The 15,501-nt window shown below is 41.3% G+C and overlaps 1 protein-coding gene across 1 annotated transcript in view; it reads left to right on the top strand.

Moving 5' to 3' along the window:
- Positions 1 to 15,269, top strand: part of LOC115221500 (nodal modulator 1) — a 48,567-nt gene extending 33,298 nt beyond the window's left edge. The window contains exons 22-31 of the mRNA XM_029791698.2: positions 3,736 to 3,862; positions 4,841 to 4,957; positions 6,616 to 6,743; positions 7,695 to 7,836; positions 8,867 to 8,950; positions 10,540 to 10,650; positions 11,327 to 11,428; positions 12,459 to 12,578; positions 13,982 to 14,095; positions 14,935 to 15,269. Of these exons, the coding sequence (XP_029647558.1) occupies positions 3,736 to 3,862; positions 4,841 to 4,957; positions 6,616 to 6,743; positions 7,695 to 7,836; positions 8,867 to 8,950; positions 10,540 to 10,650; positions 11,327 to 11,428; positions 12,459 to 12,578; positions 13,982 to 14,095; positions 14,935 to 15,081 (1,192 nt within the window). The 3' untranslated portion in view covers positions 15,082 to 15,269. The remainder of the gene's footprint in view (positions 1 to 3,735; positions 3,863 to 4,840; positions 4,958 to 6,615; positions 6,744 to 7,694; positions 7,837 to 8,866; positions 8,951 to 10,539; positions 10,651 to 11,326; positions 11,429 to 12,458; positions 12,579 to 13,981; positions 14,096 to 14,934) is intronic.
- The last annotated feature ends 232 nt before the right edge of the window (positions 15,270 to 15,501 follow it).

Raw genomic sequence — 15,501 nt, 5'->3', positions numbered from 1 at the left:
TTGGACGGTTCAACTGGGGTCTGGCAAGCCCGAAGGCTGCACCAGGCCAGTCAGATCTGGCAGTGTTTCTACAGCTGGATGCCCTTCCTAACGCCAACCACTCCGAGAGTGTAGTGGGTGATTTTATGTGCCACCGACACAGGTGCCAGACGAGGCTGGCAGACGGCCACGCTCGGATGGTGTTTTTTATGTGCCACCGACACAGGTGCCAGACGAGGCTGGCAAAATGCAGGATTCAATTTAAAGGAGATTCAGCTGTTATTTCTTGTAGGTCCACAAACCCCTTCAGACTTCCTAGTTGGGTCAAAACAGGATCTTGTTATTTTGGTCCCTGATGTTTGTCTTTGTTTTTCTGGTGATTATTCAAGTATGATGATAGTACAATGGTAGATATGTACTTTTCTTCACTTGCGTTGCCTACTGAAGCGTGAAGAGAGCAATGGCGGCGTCTATTTTTAGAATGGAATCTCTGAACTGTAGTGGCAGTATGGTTTAGGGAAGGTTGTTGGAGGTGTTGCCAGGTATTGTTGTGGCTGTGGTTGTGTGACCTACATTTGTTCTCCTGCCTGCGTCACTAAACTAGGACAAATGTCACACATGGCTGGCACGCGTGCACACAAACGTGCGCAGACAGGTGCGTGCGCACACACACACGCATAACATATGATCTCGTCCATAGATAAACAGACATGATTCCATGCGCAGAAGCGAAGGCATACGCACATATTCACTATGCACACACACACACGTGTGCCTTTGTACAAATGCACAGACACACGTACACATACACACAGTGAACCTACACACACACACGCACATACAAAGACACACCCCCATTACACACAGGCATTTAAAAAGTACAAATACTCAGAAAAGACTCTCTCTCTCTCTCTCACACACACATTCTCTCTCTCTCTCTCTCTCTCTCTCTCTCTCACACACACACACCTTTGTACCAATGCACAGGCACATACACATAGAGTGAACCTACACACACACACCTACACACATACAAAGACACACAGACATTTAAAAAGCACAAATACTCAGAAAGGACTCTCTCTCTCTCTCACACATTCTCTCTCGCTCTCTCTCTCTCTCTCTCTCTCACACACACACACACACACACACACACACACACTCTCTCTCTCTCTCTCTCTCTCTCTCTCACACACACACAGATTTTATGTTCCTATCTCGCCTTCTCTTAAAATCTGATTGATAGATAAATCCTCATTCACCAACCACTAACACTCTGCCATCTAATTGCTTGACACACTATAAACAGCAGCTAAATCTCCCTTCAATCACACCCTACAATACTCTTTTCTGTTTTGCTTTGTTTTTTTTACTAAAAGACACTTTTCAACAATGTAGTCCTAGATACACTGTGACTGAATAAATGAGTTAGTGGTGAAGTCTGGAATGTCTTCAGCCTTATGCCTGTTTGATCATGGCTGACCTGGGGCTAAACGACAACCACACTGACTCCCCTACCATTCCTATCATTGTTATCATTTGCTGTAAACTTCCGTGCTGCTCATATTTCAGTACGAAGATTCCATTGGTGGAGAATTGGCAGGATCGGAAGGACACGAGGCAAAGTGCCTTGTGGTGTTTGTTCCTATTGCCTGCATTCTGAGTTCAAATTCTGCAGTGGTCAAGCTTTGCCTTTCATTTTTTTTAGGGGTCTGGGGTGGTTTAATAAAATGAAATTCCAGTGCAAGGGTCGGTGTAGGAGTCAGTGTGTTGGCAGAAGGGCTTTGTGTTGTATGGGTTCAAGCCTAACCCTAACCCTAACCCTATTCCATGCTTTCTGATTCATGGTGCTGGCTTTGAATCAGAAAGCGTGGAATCGCATAATCACATTGTCATCAGAGTCCGTCCTCCAGTGGCATTGACGTCAGCGTATTGGTTGAGAGGACGACCACCCCCTCCAATCACTAGCTAGGGATTTCAGATTCAGATGATAAAATAGCAGCCTAGGGCAATGACTTTAGCAGAGTCAGTAGAGCATCAAACGAGATGCCTTGTAGTCAACAAATACCGTGGAATGTTGTGTCTGATGTACTAAGGACTTTGTCAGTTCACTTGCACCATTCAAGTCTCTTGACTCTGTGTGTGTGTGTTTATTTGTACACATTCAAAAATTCACAGAAACATTGCCAGATAAGACTGGAGCCTGGTGCAACCTTCTGGCTTCCCAGATCCCCGGTCGAACCGTCCAACCCATGCTAGCATGGAGAACGGACGTTAAACGATGATGATGATGATGATGATTTATATATATATATATATATTTCAATACAATGCTAGGCAACTGATTTTTCAGATTTTTTATATGCTAGGCTACTGGTTTTAAATTGATATTAATTAAATTAATATTCAATTTATCTCCCTCATTATTTAAATATATATATATATATATATATATAACAATTGCAGCGTGGAAGGTGTTTCTAAGCCATTTAAGAAACACACAAAAGCCGTTCGATTCACTTCAACATTTAAGTTTAATTTGTCAAAATATTTTCGTCGCTTTAAGACCGCAACCTGTTCACTGACAAAAATCCGTGCAGCATGGATTCTTGTCAGTGAACAGGTCGCGGTCTTATAGCGACGAAAATATTTTGACAAATTAAACTTAAATGTTGGAGTGAATCGAACGGCTTTTGTGTGTTTCTTAAATGGCTTACAAACACCTTCCACACTGCAATTGTTTTCGTTTCAGCACACGATCTCAGATCAAATCACTTGCTATGCGAGTACATCTCCGTAATATATATATATATATATATATATATATATATTTATACTATAAAATTAGATTTAATCCTAAATCTACTTTTTCCCTGTAAGTTTGGATTTACTCCTTAATATTATTATATATATATATATTATATATATATACACGAGGGTTGCTGAAAAGTCCCTGGCTTTGGGTAAAAGAAAATACAGAAGGATCAGTTAATTATAATTTTATTCAATATATCCCCCTCTCAGGTTCATTTATTGCAGTGGTCCTTCAGTTTTTCTGAGCCCTGTAAAAGAATTTGGAAGGTTGGGCTTCTAATCCCACCCTTCTTGATACCCTTGATGCCAGGAATTTTTCAGTAGCCCCTTTTTATGTGTTAGAAGAAACAGACAAATAATATGATTGATATATTAAAACCTAATTTAAAAGTTATTTAGCTGTTTCGCTAAATTAGTAATAAATTACATAATTAGCAATAACGAGTTGTCTAACCTAATTCTCAGTAATCATTAATAGTTATTATATAATGATCTATATATAATATGTGTGAAGGCACGTTGGCTGAGTGGTTAGGGTGTTCGGCTCATGATTGTAAGGTCATGAGTTCAATTCCCAGGGACACCATGTGTCCTTGAGCAAGACACTTTATTTCACGTTGCTCCTGTTCACTCAGCTGGCAAAAATGAGTTGTACCTGTATTTGAAAGGGCCAGCCTTGTCACACTCTGTGACACTGATTCTCCCTGAGAACTATGTTAAAGGTACACATGTCTGTGGAGCGCTCAGCCACTTGCATATTAATTTCACGAGCAAACTGGTCTGTTGATCTTATCAGCTGGGACCCTCATCGTCGTAACTGACGGAGTTCTCCTATATAATATGTAAAACCCTTAATTCATTTACATCCACTCATAAATGTGTTTATTCATGCATGACATTGAGGCATTGCATCAGTAATCCTCTTCTGCTTCTCTCCTGCAGCTTGGGACCTCTTCACGGAGACAAGAAATACAGTGTGGAAGCGTCAAAGACTGGGTATGTTTTGACCAAAGACCCACAAAACCCCAACAACTTTAAAGCTCTTCAGCTTGGAGAAATATCCGTCACGGTAAGGCGACAACAGTTTTGTCCTCTCTTTGTAAGAATTGGTGAGCGTTGAAGTAGTGTGGGGGTCTTTGCAGTGTAGGTAATGGTGGTTGCAGGGGTTAGGAAACTGCGGAAGACCAAGGCAATAATTATTCCTGTATTAATTGGTGCATTTGGTACAACACCCAAAATGCTTCCAAAAAGACTTGAAAAGAATTGGAATTGATTCTTGCATTGTCGACCGGCAGCAAAAGAATGCCATCCTATATTGTTCAAGTATCTTAAGAAAGCTTCTTGAGCTTTCAGGAGACTAGTTGCCAAGCCTCAAGATAAAGGTACTTGCTAACTTAATCAGCTTGCACTAGTGTAATAATAATAATAATAATAATAATAATAAATGCCCTGATGCAGTACCAGACACTGGCTCTCATGGCTTCTGATCTTAACTGATTGGAAGTGTTATCATGTACATTGTTTTGTCTTGGTATAAAAGATGGGCCACAGCAAATATTCTGCTCAATACCACAGATTTGCTTGTCAGTTGTTTGACCTTAACCAGTTGAGCATGTCCCTTAGTGGCTGACAATATGTGCATCTCTGATCACGAGCAGAAGTAGTGGGGGGGGGGCATCATAGCCATATGCTGAGAGGAATTCTTTGGGGTTTGGATAATTCACCTCTGGAAACATGGGTGTTTCGTTCAACATCCTTAATCCTTATTCAGGGACCTTTTGAGCGGGATGGGCTACTCAACCTGAAGAAAATTCTAACTGGGTCCCACCTGCAAGGTCATGTGCTGTTTATCTTCATATGAGATCGCCATGTCGCACACATATGGTTGTGATGCATGTGCCTGGTGTACCCTTATCAGACGGGTAGTCATGATGGGTATACTGGGCTTCGTATATTTTACCCCAGCGTCACTTTGATTGCATCCACTGCTCTCTCACTCAATAATAATAATAATGATAATAATAATAATAATTTCTTTTCTTTACAGGTTGTTGATGAGAACAACAACTATTTGTCATCTGTTCTGCTGTCCCTCAGTGGTGACAACCAGTATCGCAGTAATAACCTAATCAAAGAAAATGGTATCATGGTCTTCTCCTCATTGGTAAGTCACCATCAATGTTCTCTTGTAGTGTTTTGTTCCGTTTTGTTTTTGTTTTTTGTTCTCTTGTTTTGTTCAGACAAAGCACAACTTCTTCTTTCACATCAGTTGCCATGCCTCCTGGCATTGGCAATCTGGGGACTTCTGTATCCGTGTCTGAAGATTCAGGACATTTCTTGTGAAAAAAATACAGCAATGATTTCCTCTTGCTTTCTGCCACTATGTTTACAGTTTACCCTCTTTTGTCTCCTGCTCTGCTCCCTAATCACTATACCCAATCCTTCCCTCCCCAAATAATCATCCAACTGGAATTCCCTCCCTGCAGATTATCTTGTCAGGAAATATACATGTATACACACACACACATATATATACATACATAGAAAAGTATGTAATTGTGAATAAATCACAATTATAATGGAGAGGGTTAAAAAAAGAAAACCCTTACATGCCTGGAAATAGCAGTCAAAACTGCTATAATCACTCATATTTAGTCTCCTCAACTACAAATGCTGTTGGCAGGCAACATGACATAAGAATCTAAAATTTAAATAAAAACAAAAGGTGAGTCCTCCGTTGCAGTTTTGAAGTCAGGAATTGTATATTCTTCTCTGATGAAATAATTTCCTTTGCATGTTTCTGGCCTCTGAAATATTCGTAAATACTTTTGAATTGTTTACGATATATCTTATGTAATGTATATTTACACTCATTCTTCTTTATCATCATCATCATTGTCGTCATTTAATGTCTGCTTTCCATGCTGGCATGGGTTGGCCAGATTGATTGAGGGCCAGCAAACCAGGAGGCTGCACCAGGTACCAATCCGATCTGGCAGAGTTTCTACAGCTAGATGCCCTTCCTAATGTCAACCACTCTGAGAGTTACATGCCACCGGCACAAGGGCCTGTCAGGCAGTACTATCATTGGCATATATATATATATATATATATATATATATATGTATATATATCCCCCTGGCACCTGTGCAGGTGGCACGTAAAAAGCACCCACTACACTTGCGGAGTGGTTGGCGTTAGGAAGGGCATCCAGCTGTAGAAACTCTGCCAGATCAGACTGGAGCCTGGTGCAGCCTCCTGGCTTCTCAGACCCCGGTCGAACCGTCCAACCCGTGCTAGCGCGGAAAACAGACGTTAAACAACAATGATGATGATGATGATGATATATTTTTTTTTCTTTCTACCAGCTGATTTTTGCAGCTGGTTCTTGTCTCATCTTACCTTTAACGAGTTAGCAATTGGTGAAATGGTATTTGTCTTCTCCTAGTTGGTTGCATAGCCAGGTTATGTCTCTTCTTAGCACTAACCCCTCAGTTGTGGATTAAACAATATACACAGAGGCAGATCGAAATAAATAGACACCCCTCTGTGTGTGTGTGTACGTATGTATGTATGCATGTATGTATGTAATTAATTAATTTTGCTTATGTGTTCTGATACGAATAACTAGTTATAAATTATTATTGTTAATGCTTTAGAGTATAAAACATCAGGTGTGTGCTTTGCTCAAGGATACCCCACACACTTGGTACTGTAGTAAGGATTGAACTTACAATGCCATTTTAGCATCACAGCTTCTGTTTGTGTGTGTGTGTGTGAGATGGTGATGATGTATTTATTTTTGTTGTTTTTATTCTGCAGAGTCCTGGACGTTATTTCCTCCGACCCATGATGAAGGAGTATCGTTTTGAACCTGCCAGTCAGATGATTAGCGTGGAGGAAGGGACCAGGATCAACGTGAACATCAAGGGATTTCGTGAGGCTTACAGGTAACTATGGCAACAGCAACAATACTAATAATAATGTCATCATCATCATCGTCATCATCTTCACCATTAACTTTATCATCAGCATCATCAACTTCAGAAACTATGTAGAAGCCTACTGTATGTGTGTGTGTGTATATATGTGTGTGTAGGCGTAGGAGTGGCTGTGTAGTAAGTGGCTTGCTTACCAACAACATGGTTCTGGGTTCAGTCCCACAGCGTGGCACCTTGGGCAAGTGTCTTCTACTATAGCCTCGTGCTGACCAAAGCCTTGTGAGTGGATTTGCTAGACGGAAACTGAAAGAAGCCCGTCGTCATCATCATCGTTTAACGTCCACTTTCCATGCTAGCATGGGTTGGATGATTTGACTGAGGACTGGCGAACCAGATGGCTGCACCAGACTCCAATCTGATCTGGCAGAGTTTCTACAGCTAGATGCCCTTCTTAACACCAACCACTCCGAGAGTGTATGTGTGTGTGTTTGTCCCTCCCACCATTGCTTGACAACCAATGTTGGTGTGTTCACATCCCTGTAACTTAGTGGTTCAGCAAAAGAAACTGATAGAGTAAGTACTAGGCTTACAAAGAATAAGTCCTGGGGTCGATTTTTTTCGACTAATGGCAGTGCTCCAGCATGGCCACAGTCAAATGACTGAAACAAGTAAAAGAATATATATACACACACATACACACACGCACATCATGTGTGCATGCGCGCATTATCAATCGCATATACTTAATGTATTTGCTGGTCGGTTGCGATTTGGTGTGGTGGAGAATATTCTCTCAAAAGTGCTGAGTGTTAAAACCTGTAAATGCCAGGGACAAGTGAGGTGTTTCACCTGGCGAGTTTGGAGGAGAGAGATTGAGTGTCCACAGGTGAATTGTGCTCGTTTAGTTATTATAATGGTTATTAGGATAATGATGATGTCTTCTCCTTTCTTGTGTTACAGTTGCTATGGACGTGTAAGTTCGCTGAACGGGGAACCAGAACCGGGAGTTCTTGTAGAAGCTGTCAGTGTGTCTGGTTCTGTCCAATATCAAGAAGAAAGTAAAACCGAACAAGATGGAACCTACCGGATTCGAGGTCTTTCAGTGAGTAGTTCTTTGTTCTTATACTATTTTCAGCGATGTACTTGTCCTGCAAGTAATTTGGTGTGAGAACTCATCATCATCATTTAACGTCCGTTTTCCGCGCGAGCATGGGTTGGACGGTTCGACTGGGGTCTGGGAAGCCAGGGGCTGCACCAGGCTCCAGTCTGATCTGGCAGAGTTTCTACAGCTGGATGCCCTTCCTAACGCCAACCACTCCGCAAGTGTAGTGGGTGCTTTTTACGTGCCACCTGCACAGGTGCCGGGGGGGGGGTCTGGCATCGGCCACAATCGGTTGGAGCTTTTAACGTGCCACCGGCACGGAAGCCAGTCAGGGTGGCACTGGCATCGGCCACGTTCGGATGGTGCTTTTTATGTGCTACCGGCACAGAAGCCAGTCGGGTTGGCACTGGCATCGGCCACGTTCGGATGGTGCCTTTTATGTGCCACCAGCACAGAAGCCAGTCGGGTTGGCACTGGCATCGGCCACGTTCGGATGGTGCCTTTTATGTGCCACTGGCACAGGTATCACAACTACTATTTCCATTGATATTTATTTCGATGTTCATGTTCATGTACTCGACTCAACAGGTCTCCTCAAGCACAGCGGGACGTTCTGGAATCCAGGGTACTTTGAATGGGCAGAGTGAGATAATGCAGGATTAATTCAAACCAGTTTGAATAAATAAACATTCTTGTTTAACAGAGAAATCTCAATGCCAAAGGGTTAAAAAAAGACATTAAAAAATTGTTAAATAATCTTTTTGTTTTGTTCCTGTTTTTTCCTCTTTTTCATCTGCTTTTTTATCTGCGCAAAAACCAATCTTAGCTGCTGGTTCGTGTTTTTATTGAAATCTTCCAGTCTGACAAGAAACTGTTATAATCTGACATCTCATTAACTCTCCTCTAATTAGGGAGAGTTAAAAACTAATTGCTTATTTAGTTGTACCACTGAATTCAGTGGGGAATTGTTTCACCTTGCTAATTAACAGACCGTTTATCTATCTGTCTGTCTGTTTGTCTCTTTGCTTAGCCAAATGTCACCTATAAGATTCAGTTGAAGAAAGTTGAGAATAACCATTTGGAAAGATCAGCACCAAAGTCCAGTCTACATACGGTGGGTATTCCTTATTTTGTCACAGGGTGTGTGCATGTGGATACAATAATAACAATAACAATAACAATAATAATAATAATAATAATAATAATAACAATAATAATAACAATATTAATGATAATAATAATAATAATTATAATAATAATAATGATAATGATAATAATAATGATCATCATCATCATCATCATCATTTAGCGTCCGTTTTCCATGCTAGCATGGGTTGGATGGTTCAACTGGGGTCTGGGAAGCCAAGAGGCTGCACCAGGCTCCAGTCTGATCTGGCAGTGTTTCTACGGCTGGATGCTCTTCTTAAACGCCAACCACTCCGTGAGTGTAGTGGCTGCTTTTTACGTGCCACCCGCACAGGTGCCAGACGGAGCTGGCAAACAGCCACGAATGGATGGTGCTTTTATGTGCCACCGGCACGGGGGCCAGAATAATAATAATAATAATAATAATAATGGTTTCAAATTTTGCCACAAGGGCAGCAGTTTTGGGGGAGGGAATGAGTCAATTACATCGACCCCAGTACACATCTGGTATTTATTTTATTGACCCTAAAGGGATGAAAGGCAAAGTTGACTTTGGCACAATTTGAACTCAGAGCATAAAGAAGGATAAAATGTTGCTAAATATTTTGCCCAGCATACTAACAATTCTCTCAGCTTGCCACCTTAATGATGATAATAATAATAATAACTATGATGGTTTCTAACCTTGTCACAATGCTAATACATTTTTCACTGCAGAGTGATTTTAGGGCTGGATTTAGTTTTGGGAACAGACAATCCCAGCTTCATAACCTTGATGAGATATTGATTTTGTGCATATGTGTGTAGATCAAAGAAGAGAGAGAGAGAGAGTTGAAGATCAAATGGTGGGGAATAACAATATTTAACTAATGTCTTTATACAAAAGAGGGTGTTTAACTGATGTGTTGTGCAGATCAAATGAGAGGAAGGCTATTTTCTGTGATGTGGATCAAATGAGAGAGAGAGACTGTTTAATAAATATTGCATGGATCTGATGAGAGAGAGAGAGAGAGATCATCATCATTGTTCAACCATGGTCGAGACAATGGAATTTACTATGCTACGCCAGACTTCACGGTCCATCATAGCATTACGGAGGTCCTGTTGCTGGATGCCTGTATCCCTGGAGATTACATCAGGGTAGGAGAGTGTACACCCTCTGGTATCGCGAGTAGATGGCTTCCAGAGGAGTAGAAATTACCTCGTTTTCAGCTCTACAACAATGACCAGCAAACTGGGCTCTTCTACCTTTCACAAAAGATGATACAGGTGGTAATTTCCCATATATATGAGAGAGAGATAGAAAGATAGATAGATGGAGACAGAGACTAAATGTTGATGAGTTGTGTGGATCAGTTGGGTCAGCTTTTGTGTTTTGACCTTTGCAACAGGTTAAAGCTATAAAATAAGTGAAGTTGCTGAGCTATTTACAATTAACTAAATTGTTAATTAGATCAATGGGCCTTTATAATTACTGTTGATTATAAACTATTGAGTTGTTAATTCCAAAGCTTGTGTTAAAGGAACCTCTTTGTGGTTTTGTTTTTGTGTGTACAGGTGGAGAACGAAGACTTGGTCAATGTCAACATCATAGCATTTCGACGGTTGAACCAGATGGACATCAGTGGAAATGTGATAACACCTAATGAATTCCTCTCTCATTTAAAGGTGAGTGTTGGCGTGAGGGGGGATTTGTTTCAGAGAGTGAGAAAGAGAGAGAAGAAAGGGAAAGAGACAAACACTTAGCATCCCCTTGCCCTTCAATTAGCATTCATTTCCCATTCTCTTGTCCTTAGCATTCAATTGCCATTCCCTTGCTCTTCCGTTTGCATTCATTTTCTATTCTCTTGTCCTTAGCATTCATTTTCCATTCTCTTGTTCTTAGCATTCAATTCTCATTCCCTTGCCCTTCAGTTAGCATTCATTTTCCATTCTCTTGTTCTTAGCATTCAATTATCATTCCCTTGCCCTTCTGTTTGCATTCATTTTCCATTCTCTTGTTCTTAGCATTCAATTCTCATTCCCTTGCCCTTCAGTTAGCATTCATTTTCCATTCTCTTGTCCTTAGCATTCAATTATCATTCCCTTGCCCTTCTGTTTGCATTCATTTTCCATTCTCTTGTTCTTAGCATTCAATTCTCATTCCCTTGCCCTTCAGTTAGCATTCATTTTCCATTCTCTTGTTCTTAGCATTCAATTCTCATTCCCTTGCCCTTCTGTTTGCATTCATTTTCCATTCTCTTGTTCTTGGCATTCAATTCTCATTCCCTTGCTCTTCAGTTAACATTCATTTCCCATTCTCTTGTCCTTCACTTACCATTCTGTTGCCATTCTCTTTGACCAGGTTGTCTTGTATAAAGATGAAAGTCCAGATTCTCCAACTTACAGTGTTACCCTGGGAGCTACAAGTTTCTTCTACCTACCATCTCTACCAACAGACCACAAGGTAAGCTTAACGAGTTTAATGTTTTCTCATGGGGCTTTTATGATGGTTAATTATATTAATCAGCCTCAAGTCATCCCTATTTTTGGACATTTATAATTAAAGGTATTCCAGGTGTGAACAACATTTGAGAAAGAAAAGCAATTTTTTTTTATTGCTCTGTCAAGTGCTTAGAAAGTGCATGATCCAGTGGTGAGGGTGTTGGGCTCACAATCATGAAACAGGTTTCAATTCTTGGAGCAAGCAGTGTGTTCTGTTGTTGAGCAAGGCACTTCATTTCACATTACTCCAGGCTACTCTGCTGAAAAATAAAGACAAGCTGGGTGCTGGTGCAGTTCTCTCTCCCTCCAGATGTCACATCAATCATGTTCTGTTGGGTGTCAAGAGCAGGGAGGGGCCAGGATGAAGTCAATGTTTGTTCACACTGAAATAGTCCGATTTCTACATTCCGAGTTCAAATTCTGCTGAGGTCGACTTTGCCTTTTATCCTTTTGGGGTTGATAAATTAAGTACCAGTTAAGCACTGGGGTCGATGTAATTGACTCGTCCTCACCTAAAAAATTTGAAATACTACTACTACTACTACTACTACTACTAATAATAATAATAATAATAATAATAATAATAATTATTATTATTAAATTCCACCGAGGTCAACTTTGCTTTTCATCTTTTTGGGGTTGATTAAATAAGTACCAGTTACGCTCTGAGGTCGATGTAATCATCTTAATCCCTTCACCCAAATCTGAGGCCTTCTGCTTCCAGTAGAAAGGATTATTATTATTATTGTTGTTGTTGTTGCAGTGATCTGGCAGAATCATTAGTGCACCAGACAAAATGCTTAGCAGTATTTTGTCCGTCGCTGCATTCTGAGTTCAAATTCTGCCAAGGTCGACTTTGCCTTTCGTCCTTTCGGGGTCGATGAAATAAGTACCAGTTGAACACTGAGGTCGATGTAATCTGCTCATCCCCTCCCCACAACTTGCTACCCTTGTGGCAAAGTTTGAAACCATTATTATTATTATTATTTCAGGGGTACAACTTACGCCTGGAAAGTTCTCTTTCTCGTTCGATGTATGACTACCAACTCCCAGAATACAACTTTGTGGCCGACACTGCGTATAAACACTTCACCTTCAAGTTTGAACCAAAGGTAAGAAACTTTCTCTGCATTTCTTGGCAATTTGTATCGTTACCTAAACTTCAAATGGATGTGAAAAGTAGCAGGTAACGTGGACAAAGGTATCATCATCATCTTTTTGACGTGTGATGGTGTGGTCAAGGAGTTTGCTTTCTAGTTGCATGGTTTCAAGTTCAGTCCCACTGTATGGCATTTCGGACCAGTGTCGTGGCATCTTGGGCTAGTGTCGTGGCATCTTTGGCCAGTGTCGTGGCATCTTGGGCCAGTGTCGTGGCATCTCTGGCCAGTGTCGTGGCATCTCGGGCTAGTGTCGTGACATCTCGGGCCAGTGTCGTGGCATCTCGGGCCAGTGTCGTGGCATCTCGGGCTAGTGTCGTGGCATCTCGGGCCAGTGTCGTGGCATCTCGGGCCAGTGTCGTGGCTTCTCGGGCCAGTGTCGTGGCTTCTCGGGCCAGTGTCGTGGTATCTCGGGCCAGTGTCGTGACATCTCGGGCCAGTGTCGTGGCATCTCGGGCTAGTGTTGTGGCATCTCGGGCCAGTGTCTTTAATAACAGACCTGGGCTGATCAAAGCTTTTATAAATGGATTTAGTGGACAGAAACCAAAAGAAACCTGTTGTATATATGTAACCATGTGTGTGTGTCTGTGTGTCCTTGACTTGATATTGCATCATAGATGTAAAGTCATGTAGTGTCATTGTCATTATGACGATGAACCAGGGTGAAAAGAGGAAGAAGTGGGAGGATGATGGGGGAAGACGTGGTGATTAGGGTGACAGTATGAAAGAGGATGGAGGAAAGCAGGGAGTCTGTGTTAGAAGGAGTAAATGAGGAGAGCCTGTAAGTAATAGCCAAGTGCAGTGAGACTGAAATAGTAGGGGTGGGGCAATGGTAGGGAGTGGTTGGTAGTTGTAAAGGGGTTTGTTGGTATGAGTGGGAGGGATGTCAAGAATGAGTGACCTTGAAAGAGGGAACAGAGGCGAGCAATAAAAAAGGGTGACACATAAACACACTATCAGATACACATACCAACATACATTCAAACACATACATACAAATCATCATCATCATTTAGCGTCCGTTCTCCATGCTAGCATGGGTTGGACGGTTCGACCGGGGTCTGTGAAGCCAGAAGGCTGCATCAGGCCCAGTCTGATCTGGCAGTGTTTCTACGGCTGGATGCCCTTCCTAACGCCAACCACTCCGAGAGTGTAGTGGGTGCTTTTTACGTGCCACCGACACAGGTGACTGGCGAGGCTGGCAACGGCCACGAACGGATGGTGCTTTTTACGTGATACTCATATAAACACATTGAGACCTCAGGACTCACACACACACACACACACACATCCTTTTTTTTACCTGTCTACACAGTCTAGACATCTAAGAGTTGATTTTTACCAATTTCTTTCGTCAGCGCCGTCTCTTGGACCAAGATCTTAACCAGACCTCTTTCTTGCTGTTACCATTCGCTCTGTTGGTCCTCGGTGCCATATATATGGCCTATAAATTCCGACATAATTTAAGCAAGGTAAGCTAAATGAATCTAACCATTCTTTTTTGTTTTGATAGAATTGACATAATGTCTTGTATTTCGTTATCGTCCCCTTTCTGTTCTGAATCCTGACCACACCTTAGAAGGTGGTGTCAAGGATTGAAGCCAGTGAAATTTTAAAAGGAAACATCCTCCCCCACCCCTAATACCCACCAACCCCGTCTGCACTTACTCTAAATATTTAAAGGCTCACTATGATTAAAATATAGATGAGTGCAATTATAGTTAATGTTTGTGTACATGGAACGACTTCTGTGGTAATTGTCTCAGAAGAGAAATTTTCCTCATAAGACTATAACCCTAACCCCTAACCCTAACCCCAACCCCAACCCTAACCCCTAACCCTAATCCTAACCCTAACCCCTAACCCTAACCCTAACCCTATGTGTGTCAAAGAACATTCCAGGGCTGGACAATAAATAATGTTATCCGACTGTAAGGTCACACATTTCTGCTTTGTTATGCTTAATCAGTTACGGACACTGAATCCATCATTTAAGGCTCACTAAGAACTGCTGTTCTTGTATTTACACTGCAAATAACAAATTTGCTGGTGTGTGCAAAGCTTTGTCAAGCTGGTATTACTTTTGTTGGCAAGGTTTTTACAGCTGGACGCCCTTCCAAACGCCATCCACTTTACAGTGTGAACTGGATGTTTTTTAAGTGGCACCTGCACTGACAGGTTCACTAAGTAACCAGCCAGACAAAAATCTTTTGAGAATGGGTGAAGGAATCACCGTTTTTCTGCTTTAGTTATTTGTGAGACACCAATGTTGAAAACTCTATTTTACTCTCACTCTCTCTCTATTTCACAGATATCTTTTATAGACATAATAAACCAAGCTAGGAACCTCGTCTCCCAAGTGACAGCAGAACCAAGCAATCCTGTTATCACAGAAACTTTATTAGCTCCTGAAAATAATCCAAGTAAACGAAGATTCAAATCAAGGAAATCTGATTGATCCTTCAAACATCTCTGGTTTTTTGTGTTTCATTCCATTTATTTATTAATACTATGTGTGTGCATGTGTGTGTGTGTGTGTGTGTGTAACAATTCCCTTTTTTGTGAGATACAAATATTTTGGAGGGGGGGTGTATTTTTGGTACTTTTTTGTACATCAATAAATAATCTGTACTCATCATGCCTGTACTTTAAGCTGAGTTGTACTCTTTACTCAAAATGGACTGCATATTTACTTAATATTGATCTGAGGGCCTACATTGATGGCATCTGTTTGTCATTATTTCATCAGATACTAAATGGCGGTGCCCCAGCATGGCCACAGCTCGTGAGCTGAAACTAGATAAAATAAAAAAAAAAATAGCATATTGTATATACGACAGTTTGTGAAACTTCCAGAGCAAGATCAAGATACCTCATT

Source organism: Octopus sinensis, linkage group LG18, assembly GCF_006345805.1.
Source record: "Octopus sinensis linkage group LG18, ASM634580v1, whole genome shotgun sequence".
NCBI classification, from domain to species: domain Eukaryota; kingdom Metazoa; phylum Mollusca; class Cephalopoda; order Octopoda; family Octopodidae; genus Octopus; species Octopus sinensis.
This window is presented reverse-complemented; position numbering and strand designations above follow the sequence as displayed.